The sequence below is a fragment of the Geotrypetes seraphini genome, chromosome 4, assembly GCF_902459505.1.
Source record: "Geotrypetes seraphini chromosome 4, aGeoSer1.1, whole genome shotgun sequence".
Classification (NCBI taxonomy): Eukaryota; Metazoa; Chordata; class Amphibia; order Gymnophiona; family Dermophiidae; genus Geotrypetes; species Geotrypetes seraphini.
The window spans coordinates 312,312,679-312,331,765 of NC_047087.1; the positions used below are offsets into that span (position 1 = coordinate 312,312,679).

A 19,087-nucleotide genomic window follows, 5' to 3' on the forward strand; every position below is an offset into this window, starting at 1 on the left:
GAGGACATGCCCTGGTAAATCTGGACATCTGGTACCCTACTCTTACCACTTCTTGGGACCCTGCCAGGTACGTGTGACCTGGACTGATCACTGTTGGCAACAGGATGCTGGACGAGATGGATGGCAAAGTGTAGTTACTTACCTGTAACGTAGGTTCTCCGTGGACAGCAGGATAGTCAGCCACATATGGGTGTTGTCCCAACAGCTCCCAATTTACGGATAAGCTCTCCAATAGCTCAGAGAGATTTTTTTTTTTTTTTTTTTTCTCTGAGCACGTGCAGAGCCCGGGCCCCACTGGGCATGCCCGAGCCCTACCCATTTCCCCCTGCTTCCCCTTAATCCCCAGGATGTTCCTAGCTGTGGCCGGGTCGGCCGTATGGGGAGGCGGGTGGGTTGTGTGGCTGACTATCCTGCTGTCCACGGAGAACCTACGTTACAGGTAAGTAACTACACTTTCTCCTAGGACAAGCAGGATGAGTCAGCCACATATGGGTGACTCCCTAGCCGAGGGATGTACCGACTGGACCTGCGCCTTAGCGCTTTGTGCATCCCTCGCCTGGCTGTGGAGGCCGAGCCGGGCAGGGTAATCAGGCAAAGCAGGTAAAGTTGTGGAAACAAGGTTTTAGATAAAGTGCTGTGTTAACTGAGCAATAATACTCACAGAACAGTGAACTGGTCAATGACAATCAATGAACAGTGAGAAACCAACTGGTCAACAGTGACAATTCGTACTTGCATGTGAGAATTCATACTTGTCTATTCCACGTTCAGTCTAGACAGGAGTGCTGGGAGACCTACTTAACTCGCAGAACAGCGAAAACTGGTCAATGACAATCAATGAACAGTGAGGAAAACCAACTGGTCAACAGTGACAATTCGTAACTGGTCCACAGTGACGATTCGTGCTTGCATATGAGAATTCATACTTGCCTATTCCACGTTCAGACTAGACAGGATTGCTGGAAGACCTACTTAACTTACAGAACAGTGAAACTGGTCAATGAAAATCAATGAACAGTGAGAAAAACCAACTGGTCAACAGTGACAATTCGTAACTGGTCAACAGTGGCGATTCGTACTTGCATATGAGAATTCATACTTGCCTAGTCCACAATCAGGCTAGACAGGATTGCTGGAAGACCTACTTAACTCACAGAACAGCGACAAGTGGTCAATGACAATCAATGAACAGTGAGAAACCAACTGGTCAACAGTGAAAATTCGTACTTGCATGTGAGAATTCATACTTGCCTATTCCATATTCAGTCTAGACAGGAGTGCTGGAAGACCTACTTAACTCACAGAACAGCGACAACTGGTCAATGACAATCAATGAACAGTGAGAAAACCAACTGGTCAACAGTGACAATTCGTACTTGCATATGAGAATTCATACTTGCCTATTCCACGTTCAGACTAGACAGGATTGCTGGAAGACCTACTTAACTTACAGAACAGTGAAACTGGTCAATGACAATAAATGAACAGTGAGAAACCAACTGGTCAACAGTGGCAATTCGTACTTGCATGTGAGAATTCATACTTGCCTATTCCACATTCAGTCTAGGCAGGAGTGCTGGAAGACCTACTTAATCAATATCTATAACCCCCTACTTGATCAGTGTTTGTCGATATTTATAACACCCTACTTGATCAGTGTTTGTCAAGGCTGTGCTAGTGGTTGCTGTCCCTCCTGGGAGGGAAGAGACACTTCCAAGACTGCTCGGCCGAATGCATTTGGAGCGTGGAATGCTATGTCGAGGCAGTAGTGCTTGGTGAAGGAGATGCACTCTTATATCCAGCGCGAGCGCCTGCGTTTGGTGGCCGGAAGTCCTGGTCTGTTTTGGTCGTAGGAGACGAACAATTGAGGCTTGTCTAATCTGCTGCATAGTCAGGGCCCACACACAGTCAGGAGGTGTTGCTGAGGTGGCAGTGTGCCTCCCTGTGGGAAGATGTAGAGTGCCGGGAGGCACGCTGAAGCTACCTTCGGCAAGAATCGGGGGTGGTTCTGGGTACCACCCTGTTCTCATGGGGGAGTGTGTAGGCAGAGACGATGGTCCGGGTTTTCCCGGCCAGGAATACGGGATCTGCCTCCCCCAAAGGTTTGAAGGGGTCGAGGCGAGCTGATGCGGCACCAAGTTGAGGTCCCATCCGGGCGGTGGTGGTCTGACCGGTGGGTGCAGATTGGACAGTCCCTTCATGAAATTTTGTGATTACTGGATGCCTCGACACTGGTTTGTTGTCTAGGCCAGCGTGGTATGCTGCGATTGCACTTAGGTGGACCTTGATGGAAGTGGGTTTTAGGTCCCCCCGAGATAAGCTCAGTATGTACTGCAGGATGTCCGGTATGGGGCAGTTGTAGGGGTCTCGCTGCGTGTCTGTGCCCTGGTAGCGGAGCCTTCTCCCTTTCAACCCATAGCGTTTTCTGGTTGAAGGTCTTCTGGCTGCCATAAGAGTGTGCTTCACGTCTTGTGGTAGGTTCATCCTCTCATCATCAATGCGGTCAAGCTAAGGAACGCAGGTTGTGGTGGAGGGTAAGGTTCCCGCGTTGTGTAATGAGAACTGCACTGATCGGGAGGGGGGAGAGGAGGGTGAACCGCTATCCCTTGCCGGAACGGGAACCATGGTTGCAGGGGCCCGAACAGGGCAATCATGATCACCAATGCTCTGTCCTGAAGAATCTTCTGCAGGACTTAGGGTGTGCCGGGTAGGCATATAAGAGACCTTGGTTCCAACTCACAGACAGACCGTCGGGGCTGAGACGGCGAAGGGTTGATCTCTTTGCGCAGAAGGTCGAGTATTTTGAGATCGGTTCGGTTGCAAACAGGTTGATACTCGGTGTGCCCCAGGTGCTGAAGATCTTCTTCATCGCCGCTGGGTTGAGACACCACTCATCGGGATCCAGCTGGTGGCTGAGTCTTTCTGCCAGGTCGTTCTGCTCCCACGGGAGGTAAGTTGCCTGGATGGGGCATTGAATGGAGTTGGAGAACTCCCACATGTGGCAAGCTTCCTTGCATAGCGAGGTTGACCCTGTCCCTCCCTGTTTGTTGATATGGTGCAAGGCCACCTGGTTTTCTGTTTGGGTGAGGACTGCCCTGCCTGTTTGAGGGTTTCGCGGGCATTCCCTAAGGCCCTGAGCTACAGTAGGTGGGTGGTCAGAGGTTGGGTACACTGGTCCCAGTGACGTCTGAGGTGCCCTTTCCGGGATCACATGAGTAGTCAGGTGTGCTGCACAACAAAGACCGGAGCGTGCTGACGATGAGCTGCTGGCAGGGAAGCACTGGGCCAGGGATGTCATGGCGTCGATCTGGTAGTCCCGTAGGACGGCCTTGGTCTGCGTGGTGTCGATGACTGCCCAGATGAACGATATCCCCTGGGTGGGTATCAGGTGGGATTTCATGTAGTTGATGAGGAACCCCAGTTCTTGGAGGAGGGTTATGGTGGTTGACGGGGCTGCTAGCTGTCGAGATAAGATAGGACGCGCACCCCTTGAAGGCGAGGATGTGCCACTGCCACGCACTTTGTGAACGCTCTTGGAGCCGTTGAGAGTCCATGGTGACGCGGGGGTTCCTGGAGTAGAAACCCCTTGGTGATCTCCTCTGTTCGTCACCGCCTCTATTGATTTTGCCGAAGCAGGTCCTCTCCTTGCTGCGGGAAAATTAGATCGTCAGATGGAGGGTGGCCTCCTGATAAAGCCGCATCTGGAACTGGAGCGCAGCAATACGTGCGCTCAGCATTGCGCCCTTGAAGGTCTTTTTCCCCGTGGAAACCAGGGTTTTTCAGGTCCTTCCCTGACGGTAGTTGGAGGGGGGGGGGGGGGTCGTGCTGCCCTGTTTCTCTTAAGCTACCGCAGTGTCCATGTATGGCTGCTGCGGGTTGTGGAATCCCTGGGCTGGAAAGATCTGGTACTTCAATCCCAGTCTCCTTGATGTTGGTTGCCCTGAGGAGGGAGGCAGCCAAATCTTGTCTCTGCAGTCCAGGAGGTTCTTGTGGGCTGGAATCACCACTGCCTGCGTGAAGTACTGGTACTGGTAGTTCAGGCCTTGTAGTACTCTGCCTTGGGTACTTGTTGTCCACCCACGTGGATCTTGAGAAAGCTGTGAGATTCTGGAGGGACTTGGGGTGAGTCCTCGTTTGTGGGGTTTTTTATTTTATTTTATTTATTTATTTATTTATTTATTTTTTTTTTTTTCTCGGGGGTGGTGACTCGGGGCATGGTTGGAGGCTGGTGTGTAGCTTGTTCCTCCGTTGCTTGGTTGCATGGCATGCCGCTGGACCGCGCCATGTTGTTGTGCGTGGCTCCCTCTAAAGGGCAATGTGGGGAGTGTAGCCCGCTGAGAGAGGAGTGGGTCAGCAGGAGGATTAACTGTGGCTGCTGGTCCCACCCCTGGTGGTTCGCAGGTACATGTGCTGCTCCACTTGACTGGTTGGGTGGCTCCATGTATCTCACCGCCCTTTTCTGTCCATCTTGAGAGGGGGGGGGGGCTGCAGAGAGGGGGCAGGGTGCACCCCTTCATCTGTGCCAGTGCTCCTGGCTGCGTTTCCCACTGTGCCTGTAGGCAGAGAAAAGGGGAGAGATAATGCCTCTTGCGTGGGCTTCTCCTGCTGTACTGCCTATTGTATATTAAACTGTACAGCGCTACATATGCCTTTCAGTGCTGTAGAAATCATGAAAGTATCAGAGTCCCTCATACTAGCTGGAAAAGCACTCTGCCTAGGTATTATGAAGAGCAAACAGCTTTTTAGACTGAGGAGTTTCAAAAACCCCACCTTTGGAGAGGCAAGGTCTGACCTGCCGCATCTCTGAAGATATCAGCACCCTGCTGAGAAAAAACCGACTCCTCGTTCCCAACATGAGAGGGGGAGGGGGGCAGGGTGAGAAAGGTGTGAATTGTAGACTCTGCAGGACCCCAAGAGAGAAAGAAACATCGAGGAGTTGTTTTTGTTTTTTTTTTGTTTTTTTTTCAGCATGTCCTTTATAAGCTGAACTCTGGGGCAGCATGTCTCCTACTGGGGGGAGAGATCTGCAGGTCCCCTCCAAGGGAAAGAAGCATGAGAGATTCTTTCTCCTTAACATTCAGATTGGGAGGAGGGTGGGGCAGAGCCCTCGGAGCTGCAACAGATTATCAGAGGTTTTTTTTTTTCCCAAAAACAAGCAGATAGGACTTACCTTTGAACCCCGATTCTTCTCCCTGCAGCGTGCCTCATTGTGCCCCTTTCTCAGGCTGCTTGTAGCTGAGCCGGCATCCTGAGATGATCGGGGAGGCGTGCCCCTGCAATCTCCCTGCCTGCTGATGTCAGGAGGGGTTCCCCGAGGAGTTCTCTCTTCGGAGAGGCGGGTCTGGCTGCTGGTTGGCTGGTTGTGCAGGAGGGGCGGACCTGGGCGGCGATCCCCTGCTGCTGGGAGGCATGGCCGATCGGGGATTGGCTCCTCCGTTGCTAGGGGGCGTGTTAGGCCGGTAGCTGGCTGCTCCTCCATTGGTGGGAGGCGTGGCTGCATGCAGGCTGGTTTCTCCCTGGGCTCCCTTTCCATTTGCTGCTCCCTCGTTGCTGGGGGGCGTGGCTTCACGCTGGATCGGGCTGTGGAGGAGCAGGGAGATGGCTTCTCTTCCGGTCCACACGTGGGGGTAGGTGCGAGACCGGGAGGCGCCCCCAGCGATGTGCCCATTCGGGCAGAGGCCGATGGTGTTCCCGATGACTTCGGGAGGGGGGGGGGGCCGGATGGCAAACCCCGATCGGCTTCTTGCAGGGGCCGACGGCTAGCGACAGCATGCAAGACCTCCGGGAGAGATTTCTCGACCGGGCAAGTTGCAGTCGGGGGGGTCGACTGAGCCAGGATGTCCTGGAGGCTCCTCACTGGATTCTTCTGTGGATCCCCCGCTGCTACACTCCGATGAGGATGGCTGCTGGAGGACGATTCTCGGGCCTCACTTCTCTTCAAGAAGTCTCTCAGTGCCCTCTTCCTCAGCTTGCGTGCCCGTGGAGACAGACGGACGCAGAGCATGCAACACTGTTCCTCGTGTGCTGTGCCCAAGCAGCGAACGCACAACTCGTGAGGGTCCAGTGTGCTCATCCTTTTCCTGCAGCGCGGATATTTCTTTGATGTTTCTGGCATCTTCAAGATGGTAAGTAGAACAAGTTTTGATTGTAGAAAAATGGAGAGCTGTGGAAAAATCCGACCGATGGGAACGGGCGGAAACTAAAGACTGGGGATTAAGGGGAAGCAGGGGGAAATGGGTAGGGCTCGGGCATGCCCAGTGGGGCCCGGGCTCTGCACGTGCTCAGAGAAAAAAAAAAAAAAAAAAATCTCTCTGAGCTATTGGAGAGCTTATCCGTAAATTGGGAGCTGTTGGGACAACACCCATATGTGGCTGACTCATCCTGCTTGTCCTAGGAGAACTCTTATGTTCTGGGTCATGCGGTTTTGTTTTGCTGTCCTGAGCTGTGCAGGAGCCGCTGGATTACTGAAGCCACAGGAACCACAGTCACTGGAAAGCTCAGGATTGGTAAACAGAAGCGCACTGTGGAGAAAGGAGATGGACTCTGAGCAATGAGGAGAGAGAGAGAGCATGCAGAAAAGAGGAGGAAAGCATAGCCCTGCTAGGACTGAAGGAGAAGAAAGGATCAGCAACAAAAAAGGAGGGGGTGGTGATGACTCAGTAACTCCACAGAAAAGAGAGTCCAGAGAACAAAAACCAAAACAGACTGTGGAGAACGCTGATGTTTTTCATGCAACTTTATTGGTGTATTATTCCAAGACAAAAAAATACACATCCACATATGTTGCGGTGCAACAGGACCGTGTTTCGGCAGACACGCCTTCCTCAGGGGTCCAGATCGATGTAAATACACAAATGTGGACGAACAAACAGATAGAAAAACCCGCTCCTATGTAGAGCAAACTTGAAAAACACTCCACTGTCTTTGGGAGTGTGTGGTGCGGTGGTTAGAGCTATAGCCTCAGCACCCTGAGGTTGTGGGTTCAAATCCTGCACTGCTCCTTGTGACCCTGGGCAAGTCACTTAGTCCCCATTGCCCCAGGTACGTTAGATAGAGCGGGAGCCACCGGGACAGTTAGGGAAAATTGCTTGAGTACCTGAAGAATTTGTAATCTGCATAGAATTGTAGGATATGCGGAATATAAATTATAAAAAATTTTAAAAAATCTGTTTGTTCATCCACATTTGTGTATTTACATCAATCTGGACCCCTGAGGAAGGCGTGTCCGCCGAAACACAGATGGTATACCGCAACATATGTGGAAGTGTATTTTTTGTCTTGGAATAATACACCAATAAAGTTGCATCCAGAACATCATCATTCTCCACAGTCTCTTTTGGTTTTTGTTCTCTGGGGAAGAGAGGATGCCATGAGAGGTCAGGCAATGTAGCATTATTGAGTTGGTTGCTTTACAACCTACTGCCTTGTCTGTCTTTATAGGAGCAAACGTCTTAAACCACGTCCTTTCTGTGAAGCTGGGTAGCTTAGTGGTTCTGCTTTCCTACTTTACTGATGAACCCCAGAAGGACTACCAGAATGCTTCCCATCCTCATTAAAGAAGACAGAAGAGCATCCCTATTGAATGAGGCAGTTGTGATTAAGGCCTGTTGATGGGGAAACCAACAGAACAAAGTTTCTTTCTTATGCTGCCAGAAGGGATTATTCTTTTGTAAAACAGGAAACAGACAACTTTAAAAAAAAAAAAAACAACCAACCCCAAAACTTTCTAAGAAGTAGCTTACACAAAAATGTTGCTTGTATGAAGACAGCTTACTGAAGAAGAGTCCAGCAATTGTAAGCCCTTTATGAGCCGACATGTTGCCTGTAATTGGTGAGCAGTTTGGAATAATAAGTCTGCTCAGAATAATAGCAGGGTAATGGATGCCAGACCCTAGGGTTAGTTACATTTGATGACAGGAATGTAATAGTCACCAAAATAAATAAGCAAAATGCATGCATGGAAAAGAGAGATGGTGCTTGGAGAGAAAGAAATTTTACACATAATGGAGTGGAGAAAGGGCGAGATGCTGCATGCAGGGGAATAGAAAGGCTTGACCCAGGGCACAAGGCAGAAAGAGAGAGATGGTAGACAGTGGGGGGAAAAAACAGAAATGTTGGATATGGCAGTGGAAAGGAAGGTCCAGAGATGGAAGATGAATGGTGAGCACGGAGAAAGAAGAAAACTTCAAATGGGCAGGAGACCCTGGTGAGCGAGTTAACAGAAGACAAATAGAAACCAGAGCCTGGGACCAACATGATCTGAATAATAAAATGACCAGACAACAAAAGGTAGAAAAAAATCATTTTATTTTCTATTTTGTAATTACAATATGTCCGATTTGAAATGTGTATGTATCTTGTCAAAACTGGTGTTAGCGAGCATGAGCTAGGATCTAACAGAGAGAGGAAAATCTTTTTTGCTTATTTTGTTTACACCACAGCACTGGCGTGGGGTTGGTGAGGGCAAAGGGTGGGTGGGGTGGGTGAAGAGGCTACAAAATAAACCTGCCGGGACGTTTGAGAAAAAAAAAAAAAAAAGATACCCAATTGGGTGGGAAAAGTGAATTGAACCGAATTGAAAAATCAATTCAATGGGCCAAATCGAATCTAATCAAAATTTTTTTCCCCTGAATCAGGCAGCACTACTGGGCAACAGTGCAGCTTCGGCCTGCAGCAGGATCCATAGCAAGCTGCCCTGGTTTTTCATGAAGAAATGTATTGATTTGCATTTTCTTCAGTCCCAATATAGTTGCCGGGGAGGTGCAGAAGGGCACAGTGACCTGGTCCCACACAGACTACGAGTCCCTCCCTTCAAACACAGTAACACCTGTGAAACGTAGAATGAGACCACAGAATAGATGCATTAGTGGCAGAGTGTATACCATTTGAAAACATCTCTGAAACTATCCATAAGAATGTGCGTATCTCCAGACAGTTAAGTCCAGTTAACCGCGGGGTTGATATTTAGCTGCTGGCAGTGTTATCCCTGGGTATTCAGTGCTGGGTTATGTCCAGGAACCAGACGGCTAACTCTTATGCAGTTAAGTGCAATGTTAATGTATAGAATGCTGCTACTATTTGGGGTTTTGCCAGGTACTTATGACCTGGATTGGCCTCTGTGAAGACTGGATTCTGGGCTACATGGACCATTGGTCTGACCTAGTGGTCTCAAACTTGCGGCCCAGGACCCACATGCGGCTCGCCAGGTCCTATTTTGAGGTCCTCGGTATGTTTATCATAATCACAAAAGTAAAATAAAACTGTTTCTTGATCATATAAATGACAATATTATTATTAAGACTTAGCCAAAAGGAAAGATTTATAAACTATAAAGAGTTTTACCTCATGCAAAATTGTCATTTCTTTAATAAGACATGAACTATTTTTTCTGAGGCCTTCCAAGTACCTACAAGTGCAAAATGTGGCCCTGCAAAGGGCCCAATAAGGCTATTCTTACGTTCTTATTCATCACTTAACCTAAATGAGACCACATAAAAATAGGACTGACTTTTATACGGTCCAGTTTGGCTGCTCGACTCAGACGATTAAGTGCTGACTCCACCCATGAATCGCCCACAAAATAATTGACTTTGTTTCGTGATTAGTGGTGATAGTAAGTGGCATTAACTAATAAGGGCAGCTGAATATTAGCGGAGAGCGCTGCCTCTGACTGCTTAGTCCTGTATTTCTATCTATATAAAAGGTGTCTTAACAGCTAGGGTTACCAGATTTCCTCTTTAAAAAAGGAAGGACATCTGGCCCCACCCTCCCCCCCTCCCACGCAGACCTTCTATCTCCTTCCCTGAGCTCAGTGCTGTGTCTGGAGGACCTCTGCACATTGGCGGATGGCGACACGATGACATCATTGCGCATGCTTGCGACATCATCGTGTCAATGTCTGCGGCTCTGAGTTTGGGGGCCTTCCAAAACCCAAACTGCCAGGTTTTGGAAATCCCTCCAGGCACCTGGACAGTCCTCTAAAAAGAGGACATCTGGTAGGGTGACATCTGGTAACCCTATTAATATCTAAAATTCATAAATCAGAGCCTCCTACTGGTTACTCCACAGGCCAGAGGTGTCAAATGTTGGCCCTCGAGGGCCACAATCCAGTCGGGTTTTCAGGATTCCTCCAATGAATATGCATGAGATCTATCTGCATGCACTGCTTTCATTGTATGTATGTAGATCTCATGCATATTCATTGGGTAAAGCCTGAAAACCCGACTGGATTGTGGCCCTCGAGGACCGACATTTGACACCCCTGCCCTAGGCAGTCCAGTGTTCAGGATGTGTGCTATGAAGACAGATATGCCTAGATTGGAATGGCTCATCTTTTAGATCAGTGTATCGCAAACTGTGTTCCAGATTCCAAGTGAGCCATGAGACGTCGGCAAGGAGGAGAGGCACTGGCTGACTGCTTACCGGATATGCCTCTCGCGGCAATAAGGACGTCCTCTAGGCCAGTGATTCCCAACCCTGTCCTGGAGGAACACCAGGCCAATCGGGTTTTCAGGCTAGCCCTAATGAATATGCATGAGAGAGATTTGCATATGATGGAAGTGATAGGCATGCAAATTTGCTTCATGCATATTCATTAGGGCTAGCCTGAAAACCCAATTGGCCTGGTGTTCCTCCAGGACAGGGTTGGGAACCACTGCTCTAGGCTATCAGCCGACTACTCTACTCCTCTCCTCCACCGGCAAAGGAACAGGTTCAGGGTCCGGCTGGAAGGCCTCCACGCATGTGCGGCCATCAACATCTGTGCACTTCTGGCCACGGCACCAGGTTCATTGTGCCTTGGTGCCAAAAAAGAATATAGTTTTACTGGGTCAGCCCAACCTGTCTTCCTCCCTCACACATACAATGTCTCTTCCTCTTCTTTCCTCCATCTCCCTCTAAGGGTCCACCACCTCTCCCTCCCCTGACTTCCATACTGTCCCCTATGCTCTGACATAGTCTCTCACTTCTTGTCTCTCTCCCTACCATATATCCAGTCCCACTCCCTTTGGCTTCCTCCATCTTTTCCCTGTGGGTCCAGCACTTTCTCCCTTCCCTTACGAGTCCAGCACCTTCTCATTGTCCTTCCTGAGTGCCCCTTCTTTCCTGCAGGAGATCCAGCACGTCTCCCTTCCCTCTCCCTCGAGTTCAGCACTTTCTCTCACCCCCCCAAGTCCCACAGCTACCTCCCGCCCCTCTTGAGTGCGCCAGTCTGCTTTTTTTCCTGAGTGCTGGCAGCGGTATCCGCAACATGTCGCTGGGGCCAACCGGCCTCTTGCCCTGTGCAGTGGGACACTGTTTTAGATTATTGGTTCAGTCATTGGTTCTGAGCCAGTTGGGATTATTGTAATATTGTCTACTTTGCTGGTTACTCATAAAATCTATGTAGATTGCACATTATTCAGAATGCTGCCGTTCGGCTGATCTTTAATCTGAAAAAGTTTGATCATGTCACCCCTTTTTTCCATGAATTGCATTGGTTGCCAGTCGAGGCTCGTGGGAAATTTAAAGTTGGTTGCATTTGTTATAAGATACTAGCTGATGCCCCGGCGTTGCACGGGTATTTAATTATAGCAATAACACTGTAAATGGATTCAAATAAAGATACTTTATAGTGGTGAATGAAAGTATTTTTTTACAGCTTAATAAAAAGTACAATATTCAAATTATAAAGTGAAATATTTGACAAAATGAATACAATACAACTAACGCAAAACGTGATTATAAACAACAATTTTAGTTTCACCTCCTGGAGCAAGAACATATAAATTCTTGGGTGAACCCACCCTTGAGCAAGCAAAATAGAGTTGTGGGCCGCGAGACCCCCAGAACATATCACCCCAGGTAGTGAGGGATCTGCATACCAAGTTTCGTTCAAATCGGTCAAGCCGTTTGTGAATTACTGTGAGAATGGCAGCTTTTTACATATTTTCCATTGACATGAATGGGTGAAATCTGATTTTCTGTTTGTAGCTCCGCCCACGTGTGCAGGTGGGCTGCGAGACCCCCAGAACATATCATCCCAGGTAGTGAGGGATCTGCATACCAAGTTTCGTTCAAATCGGTCAAGCCGTTTGTGAATTACTGTGAGAATGGCAGCTTTTTACATTTTTTTCCATTGACATGAATGGGTGAAATCTGATTTTATGTTTGTAGCTCCGCCCACGTGTGCAGGAGGGCCGCGAGACCCCCAGAACATATCACCCCAGGTAGTGAGGGATCTGCATACCAAGTTTCGTTCAAATCGGTCAAGCCGTTTTTGCGTGATCGCGGCACATACACACATACATACCTCCGATTTTATATATATATATAGATTGTTCGGCCTTGCACCTAATTATATTGTGGATTCGTTCACATTTGTTAATTCATGGTACACTCGACGCCCGCAGGCTGTATTTACCTTTCCTTCAGTCAAAGGTTGTCATAAAAAAATATCATCAGTGTCTCCTGTTGTTTCAAGCTGCAGTATGGGATAAATGCTCACATCTGCAACAACCAGAGTGGAATTGTTCGAAAGAGAATGATGTGCACTAAAAAAGTGTCCTTCAATCCGTCTGGTGAAATGACGATCTTTATTGTTGAAACATCAAATTGACTCGACATGTGCATGTTTCGGCCAACAGGCCTGCCTCAGGCTAATGTTCACCCCCAAGTCACGTTCTGCTACAGTCCTTGCTAGGATCTCACCATTTAGGGTGTAAGTCCTGGCGGCAAAAATCCATGCAGGACTTACACCCTAAATGGTGAGATCCTAGCAAGGACTGTAGCAGAACGTGACTTGGGTGTGATCATTAGCGAAGACATGAAGACTGCCAATCAAATGGAGAAAGCTTCATCCAGGGCTAGACAAATCATGGGCTGTATCCGTAGAAGTTTCGTCAGCCTTAAGCCCGAGGTCATAATGCCGTTGTACAGATCCATGGTGAGACCCCATCTGGAATACTGTGTACAATTCTGGAGGCCACATTACCAAAAAGACGTGCTGAGAGCTGAGTCAGTTCAGCGAATGGCCACCAGGATGGTCTCAGGACTCAAGGATCTCCCGTATGAGGAACGGCTGGGTAAGTTGCAGCTATACTCACTCGAGGAACGCAGAGAGAGGGGAGACATGATCGAGACGTTCAAATATGTCACAGGCCGTATCGAGGTGGATCTCTTTTTACTTAAAGGACCCACGGCAACAAGAGGGCATCCGTTGAAAATCAGGGGTGGGAAATTTCATGGCGACACCAGAAAATATTTCTTCACCGAAAGGGTGGTTGATTGCTGGAATAATCTTCCACAACAGGTAATTGAGGCCAGCAGCGTGCCAGATTTTAAGAAAAGATGGGATTGGCATGTGGGATCTCTTCATGGAGGTAGTTAGGGGGTGGGCCATTAGTGTGGGCAGACTAGATGGGCCGTGGCCCTTTTCTGCCGTCATGTTCTATGTTTCTATGTTTCATGATGATATGCGAGGTATACTGACACTCGAATGAATCTGACCACAAATCAATCAAAGAAGAGTGTCGTGCCACAAGGAAAATGAATGCTGTCTGCTGGCACAACGCCTATACTCCTCTCTCATAAATGCTCACATCAGCATTTGAGGAGCAACTGAAAACGTATTTGTTCACAAGATTCTTAGGAAATGAATGTATTATATTCAGCTGTATATGTGTAGTGTTTTAGTCTATTTTGCAAACCGCATAGAACTTTTGCGTTACAGAAATACATTTTTATGTTCTGTATATGTACGCCTATCGGGAGCATATTCCTTGTGGAATTCCTGAATGCTGGAGAGGATGAGAGTCTCCAGGACAGGTTTGGGGGAAAATGTTCTCTGTAGGGTATTCATGGGGGGCTAATTCAGAAGAGGAAGAGCGGCTCCTGCCACTCGGCTGCTGCAGCGAGGAGTTGGGTTACCAGACTTCCGGATTTCCCCGGACGTGTCCTTTTCGAGGACATGTCCGGGGCTCCGGATGGCTTTTCAAAACCTGGCACTTTGTCCAGGACAGCATCTGCGCATGAGCGGATGTAACGCGGTAACGTCATGCACAGTGCATGCGTAGATGTAGTCTCGACGAGGGGGGCAGGGCTGGGGTAAAAACAGGGCATGACTCAGGAGGAACATGGCCGGGCAGAACAGGGCGGGCCTGTGGGCGGGGCCATGGGCCCGGATTTTCATTTATGAAAATCTGGTAACCCTTGTGAGGAGTAAAGTCTTGGTAAGGCAGAGGACACAAGAGGCAGGGAGGAGGAGAGGATGTTGAAGGGAAAAAAGGACTGGGTACAAGAGAATGGGACAGAAATGGTGGGGCAAAATGAGAGGGAAAAGGAGCAGGGACAGATGATGGGGACGGGGTAGGGGGGCCTGCAGTGGATGCTAGAGAGGAGAGATGCTAAGAGAGGGGGACCAAGAGGCGGATGTCTATGTCTTACATGCTGCGTCTTCCTGTCTAACATGAGATTTATCTCATTATCAGGTCCGAGTGGGGGTCCTGCAGTACAGCGCCACACCCTGGCTGGAATTTCCACTCGACACTTACTTCTCCAGGCAGGAAGTGAAAAGAGAGACCCGAAAAATCGCGTTCAGGTAGAGCTCCGTTTCATGAACCTATTCATTCTGTTACAGGCTCAAAAAAAAAAAACGAAATATGGAAGAATCTGAGAAAAGCAAAGCAAATGAAATGAGGGGGGTGGGGGGGAATGAGAAACGCTTCTGGGAGTTTTCTCTCAGCACTGAAAACGGAACCTGTGTATCGGTGGCATGAACAGAGGAAACGGCCAGTTTAAAGAGAAGCCCGTTCCAAAAAACAGAGAGCCTGTGAACGTGCGGGTCTGTGAATGTGTAAAGAGGGGCCACAGGCTTTGCAATGTGCTTTTAGAAGTACCATCACTTACACACATATATATTGGATTTTACAAAAATGGTCCTCTAAGGGCAGCCAAAAAGGAACCGAGCTACAAAACTCACATTTTTCACTTTTTCAGGTGGTTTTGCATCACAACACACCCCTCTCCTTCCCTCCTGAGTCCCAACGCACCCCTTCCCCTCCCTCCTGCATCCCAATGCGCCCCTCTTCCTCCCTCCCCAGTTCCAACACACCCTTCTCTCTCCCTCCCTCCATTTTGTGCCCCAAGTATGTGCCTCCCTCCGGTGGGAGTTTACCTTCTGGCCAGCTCCCTCCTCCTTCAAGCCACAGTCGTTTCTCTGCATAAAGCCACGGGTAGCGGCTCCTATGCATGTCCTGTGGCTGAGCTGGAAGCCTTCCCTCTGGTGTGGGAGCTGCTGCCGGAGGCTGGAAGGAGGAGGGAGCCTGCCAGAACGTAAACACCCACTGGAGGGAGGCACGTACTTGAGGCACAGAATGAAGGGAGGGCGGGAGAGAGAGGGGTGCGTTGGAACACAGGATGGACAAAGGATGGAAGGAAGGAGGGAGGGGGCATGAACTTGGGACACAGAATGGAGGGATGGAGAGGAGCATGAGCCATAGGATGGAAGAATGGAGGGAGTGAAGGATAGAGATGCTGAGGTGGGGGAGGGAATAGAACGGGTGAATTGGGTGTCTGAGTGAGAGGGAAAGAGATGGTGCACATTGGGAGATGAAGAAAGGAGAATTGTTGGGCATAGGGAAGGAGAGAGAATTATTGGACATGGTGGTGGGAAAGATGTGAGGTAGAGATGAATGGGGAAGAGAGAGATGAGAGGGAGTAATGTTGGGTGTGGTGGATGAGAGGGAACAGTGGGATGGATAGAAAGGGATGCAAGAGGGGCCTAAAGGAGGTGGAGAAGGTGGGAAGAATACTAGGATCCAAGTTACATACAAATTCAACTTAAGAACGGTTTAAAAAACCTGTTCTTAACCGGTGGACTGCCTGTATTTGAGTTCAGTATTCATATTCAGCTGAATAATATTTTTCATGATTCGTATTTGGCCAAATATAACGAGGGTGGTTTGAAAAGTTTGATCGAAAAGCAAGTGAAACAACGTAGTCTCTATATAGGGCTATATGCTTAGTCCAGCAAGTTTTCAGTTATTTTGTATGATATTTTTCCTACAATACGAAAAAACTGGAAACTCGCTGGATAATGTGTATAGCCCTCAATAGAGACTACGTTGTTTCACTTGCTTTTCTACCCAACTTTTCAAATCACCCTCGTACTATTTGGCCAAATACAAATCATGAAAAATATTATTCGGCTGAATACGAATATCGAATACAAATAATGGATATTGGGTTTAGCACAGTAAAGCCCCTGATTATTTGTATTAATATGTAAATTCCTGTTCGGCCGAATACAAATAATGTAATTGGGTCTCGATTCAGGGCCAAATTGATTATGAATATTTGGTATCGCCCTATTTCTTACTGATGTTATCTTTCAAAAAGGAGCAGTGAATTTGAAAAAGGTTGTATTGAGGAGATCAATTTGTTTCAACCAATCCAGTTTGGCTGGAATGAAAGTCTACATTCTATCTTGCCAGTTTCTCATGATTTTTACTTGAGGGTTTTAAGAACCTTCTTATGTAAGCTACTAAAGACTGTATTTTAGTTCCAGAGACCCCATATGTGCTCCTCTCACCCCCACCTTTCCTTTTTCCTGCATGGAATAATGACTGCATTTTCCTCTCTTTGACTTCCCTCAGAGGTGGGAGCACAGAGACAGGTCTGGCTCTGAAGTATGTCCTACGGAAAGGTTACCCTGGTGGAAGAGACTCCTCCACCCCCAAGGTCCTCATCATTCTGTCTGATGGGAAATCCCAGGGCCCTTTGTTACCCCTGGCCCAGCAGCTGAAGGACAGCGGTGTCATAATCTTTGCAGTAGGAGTCAGATTTCCGAGGTGAGATGTTCCAGGCATGTCCCTCTTATTCTATCACACATATATGGTCAAGATTGTCAAATTTCCTAATGTATGTGTCATAATGCTTGCATGCAAACAAAACAAAACTGCAGATCTGTACAAGACGTAGGCAAAATTTATTGTGGCAAAATAATTATATGCAAACCCTTTTACCAATCAGGGGACCCGACACGGTCCGTGTTTCGGACAAACCTTCGTCAGGGGTCCATGGTAAAAAAACTCTACAGTTTTTTGTGACTTTTTTTGTTTCCCCCCCCTTTTTTTACCATGGACCCCTGACGAAGGTTTGTCTGAAACACGGACCGTGTCGGGTCCCCTGATTGGTAAAAGGGTTTGCATATAATTATTTTGTCACAATAAATTTTGCCTACGTCTTGTACAGATCTGCAGTTTTGTTTTGTTTGCTCTCGGTTGTTTTTTACTGAAGTTTTAGGTTGGAACTTTTCTCTTTGTTTTGTTGCTATAATGCTTGCATGCACATCTTTACTTACATTCAGTGCCCATGAATTTCACATATATTCATTTGTATTTCATTGCTTAAGTTTGCTCATAAGCAGAATTGCCATATTGGATCAGACTAAAGGTCCATCAAGCCCAGTGGTCTATCAAGGTCACAAGTAACTGGCAAGATCCCAAAAGAGGAAAACAAATTTTATACTGCTTATCTTAGAAATAAGCAGTGGATTTTCCCATCTTGATAATGGCTTATGGACTTTTAGGAACTTGTCCAACCCTTTTTTAAACCCTGCTAAGCAAACTGCTTTTACCATATTCGCTAGTAACGAATTCCAGAATTTAATTATACATTGAGTGAAGACATATTTTTTCCAATTTGTTCTAATTTTACTGCTTAGTAGCTTAATTGATTGATCCCTAGTCCTAGTATTTTGGAAAAAAGAAGTGATTTCAGAGGGGAACCATGCCAGAGAAGTTGCTTGCGGTGGTGAAGATTTAAAGAGGGAGGGAGAAAAAGGGAGAGCGTGAGTGTGGCATGGTGGGGTGGGGGGGCAGAGAGGTGACGGAACTTCTACCAAGATGGCATCCCTACCAAGATGGTGCCTGGGGCGATCTGCCCCCTGCCTCTCCCCTCACTACACCACTACACTACACTCACCTTGCCCCTTGCAATATACGCAAAATGTAGATTTGCACATGTAAATACCAGCTTTCCGAAACCAGGTTTTCATGTGCAGGCATTTATATTTCCAGATCACAAATGGAATTTCTAAAATAAGGACCTTTAGGTTATTATTTGCTTAAAGACCACTTACCTGATAAACAGATGCTTCTCTGAGCTCTGTGATGGTGGCATGCTTAGGTGTTGGTGCTGTGTTTTGCTGTGCAGGTGGGAAGAGCTCCACTCTCTGGCCAGTGACCCCATGGAGCAGCATGTGCTGTTTGCAGAGCACGTGGACGATGCGGTGAACGGGCTGTCCAGCACACTGACAAACACCACAGTCTGCAGTGCAGTGCCCCCAGGTAACCATGCGGGACTGCCCACGTAGGGGTGGCCTCAGAGAGTGAGAAACACGGTGTCAAATTGTCACTTTAGAAGAAAAGAAAATGACATATGGTGCACACATAGGGTTACCAGACGTCTGGGAAAACCCAGACATATCCTGGTTTTAGAAGACTGTCCGTGTTCCTGAACGGACTTTCCAAAAGTCACAGTATATCTAGGTTTTGGAAATCCCTGAGCAGCAGCTGCATCTGGAGGGCCTTCAACAAGTATGTGTGGATAATGTTGCATGCATCTGTTCATGCAGGAGGCCCTCCAGATGCGGCCTGGAGGTTGGAAAAAAAAGAGACGAGATGGAATGGGGCAGAACTGGAGGCGGAACAGGGTGGGGCTGGAGGTGGAACAGGGTGGGGCTGGAGGTGAAATGAGGTGGGGCTGGAGGCAGAATGAGGCGGGGCTGGAGACAGAACAGGGTGGGGCTGGAGGTGAAATGGGGTGGGGCTGAGGCAGAACAAGGTGGGGCTGGAGGCAGAATGAGGCGGGGCTGGAGGCAGAACAGGGTGGGGCTGGAGGCGGAACAGGGTGGGGCTGGAGATGAAATGGGGTGGGGCTGAGGCAGAACAAGGTGGGGCTGGAAGCGGAATAAGGCGGAACAGGGTGGGGTTGGAGGCGGAACAGGGTGGGGCTGGAGGTGAAATGGGGCGAGACTGAGGCAGAACAAGGTGGGGCTGGAGGCAGAATGAGGCGTGGCTGGAAGCAGAACAGGGTGGGGCTGGAGGTG

At 48.3% G+C, this 19,087-nt stretch overlaps 1 protein-coding gene across 3 annotated transcripts in view; it reads left to right on the forward strand.

Annotated features, from left to right (window-relative positions):
* Nucleotides 1–19,087, forward strand: part of VWA2 (von Willebrand factor A domain containing 2) — a 78,826-nt gene that overhangs the window by 33,529 nt on the left and 26,210 nt on the right. For all 3 annotated transcript variants that reach the window (XM_033943830.1, XM_033943832.1, XM_033943831.1), the window contains exons 5-7: nucleotides 14,466–14,575; nucleotides 16,632–16,826; nucleotides 18,193–18,326. In XM_033943830.1, coding sequence (XP_033799721.1) covers nucleotides 14,466–14,575; nucleotides 16,632–16,826; nucleotides 18,193–18,326 — 439 coding nt within the window. The remainder of the gene's footprint in view (nucleotides 1–14,465; nucleotides 14,576–16,631; nucleotides 16,827–18,192; nucleotides 18,327–19,087) is intronic.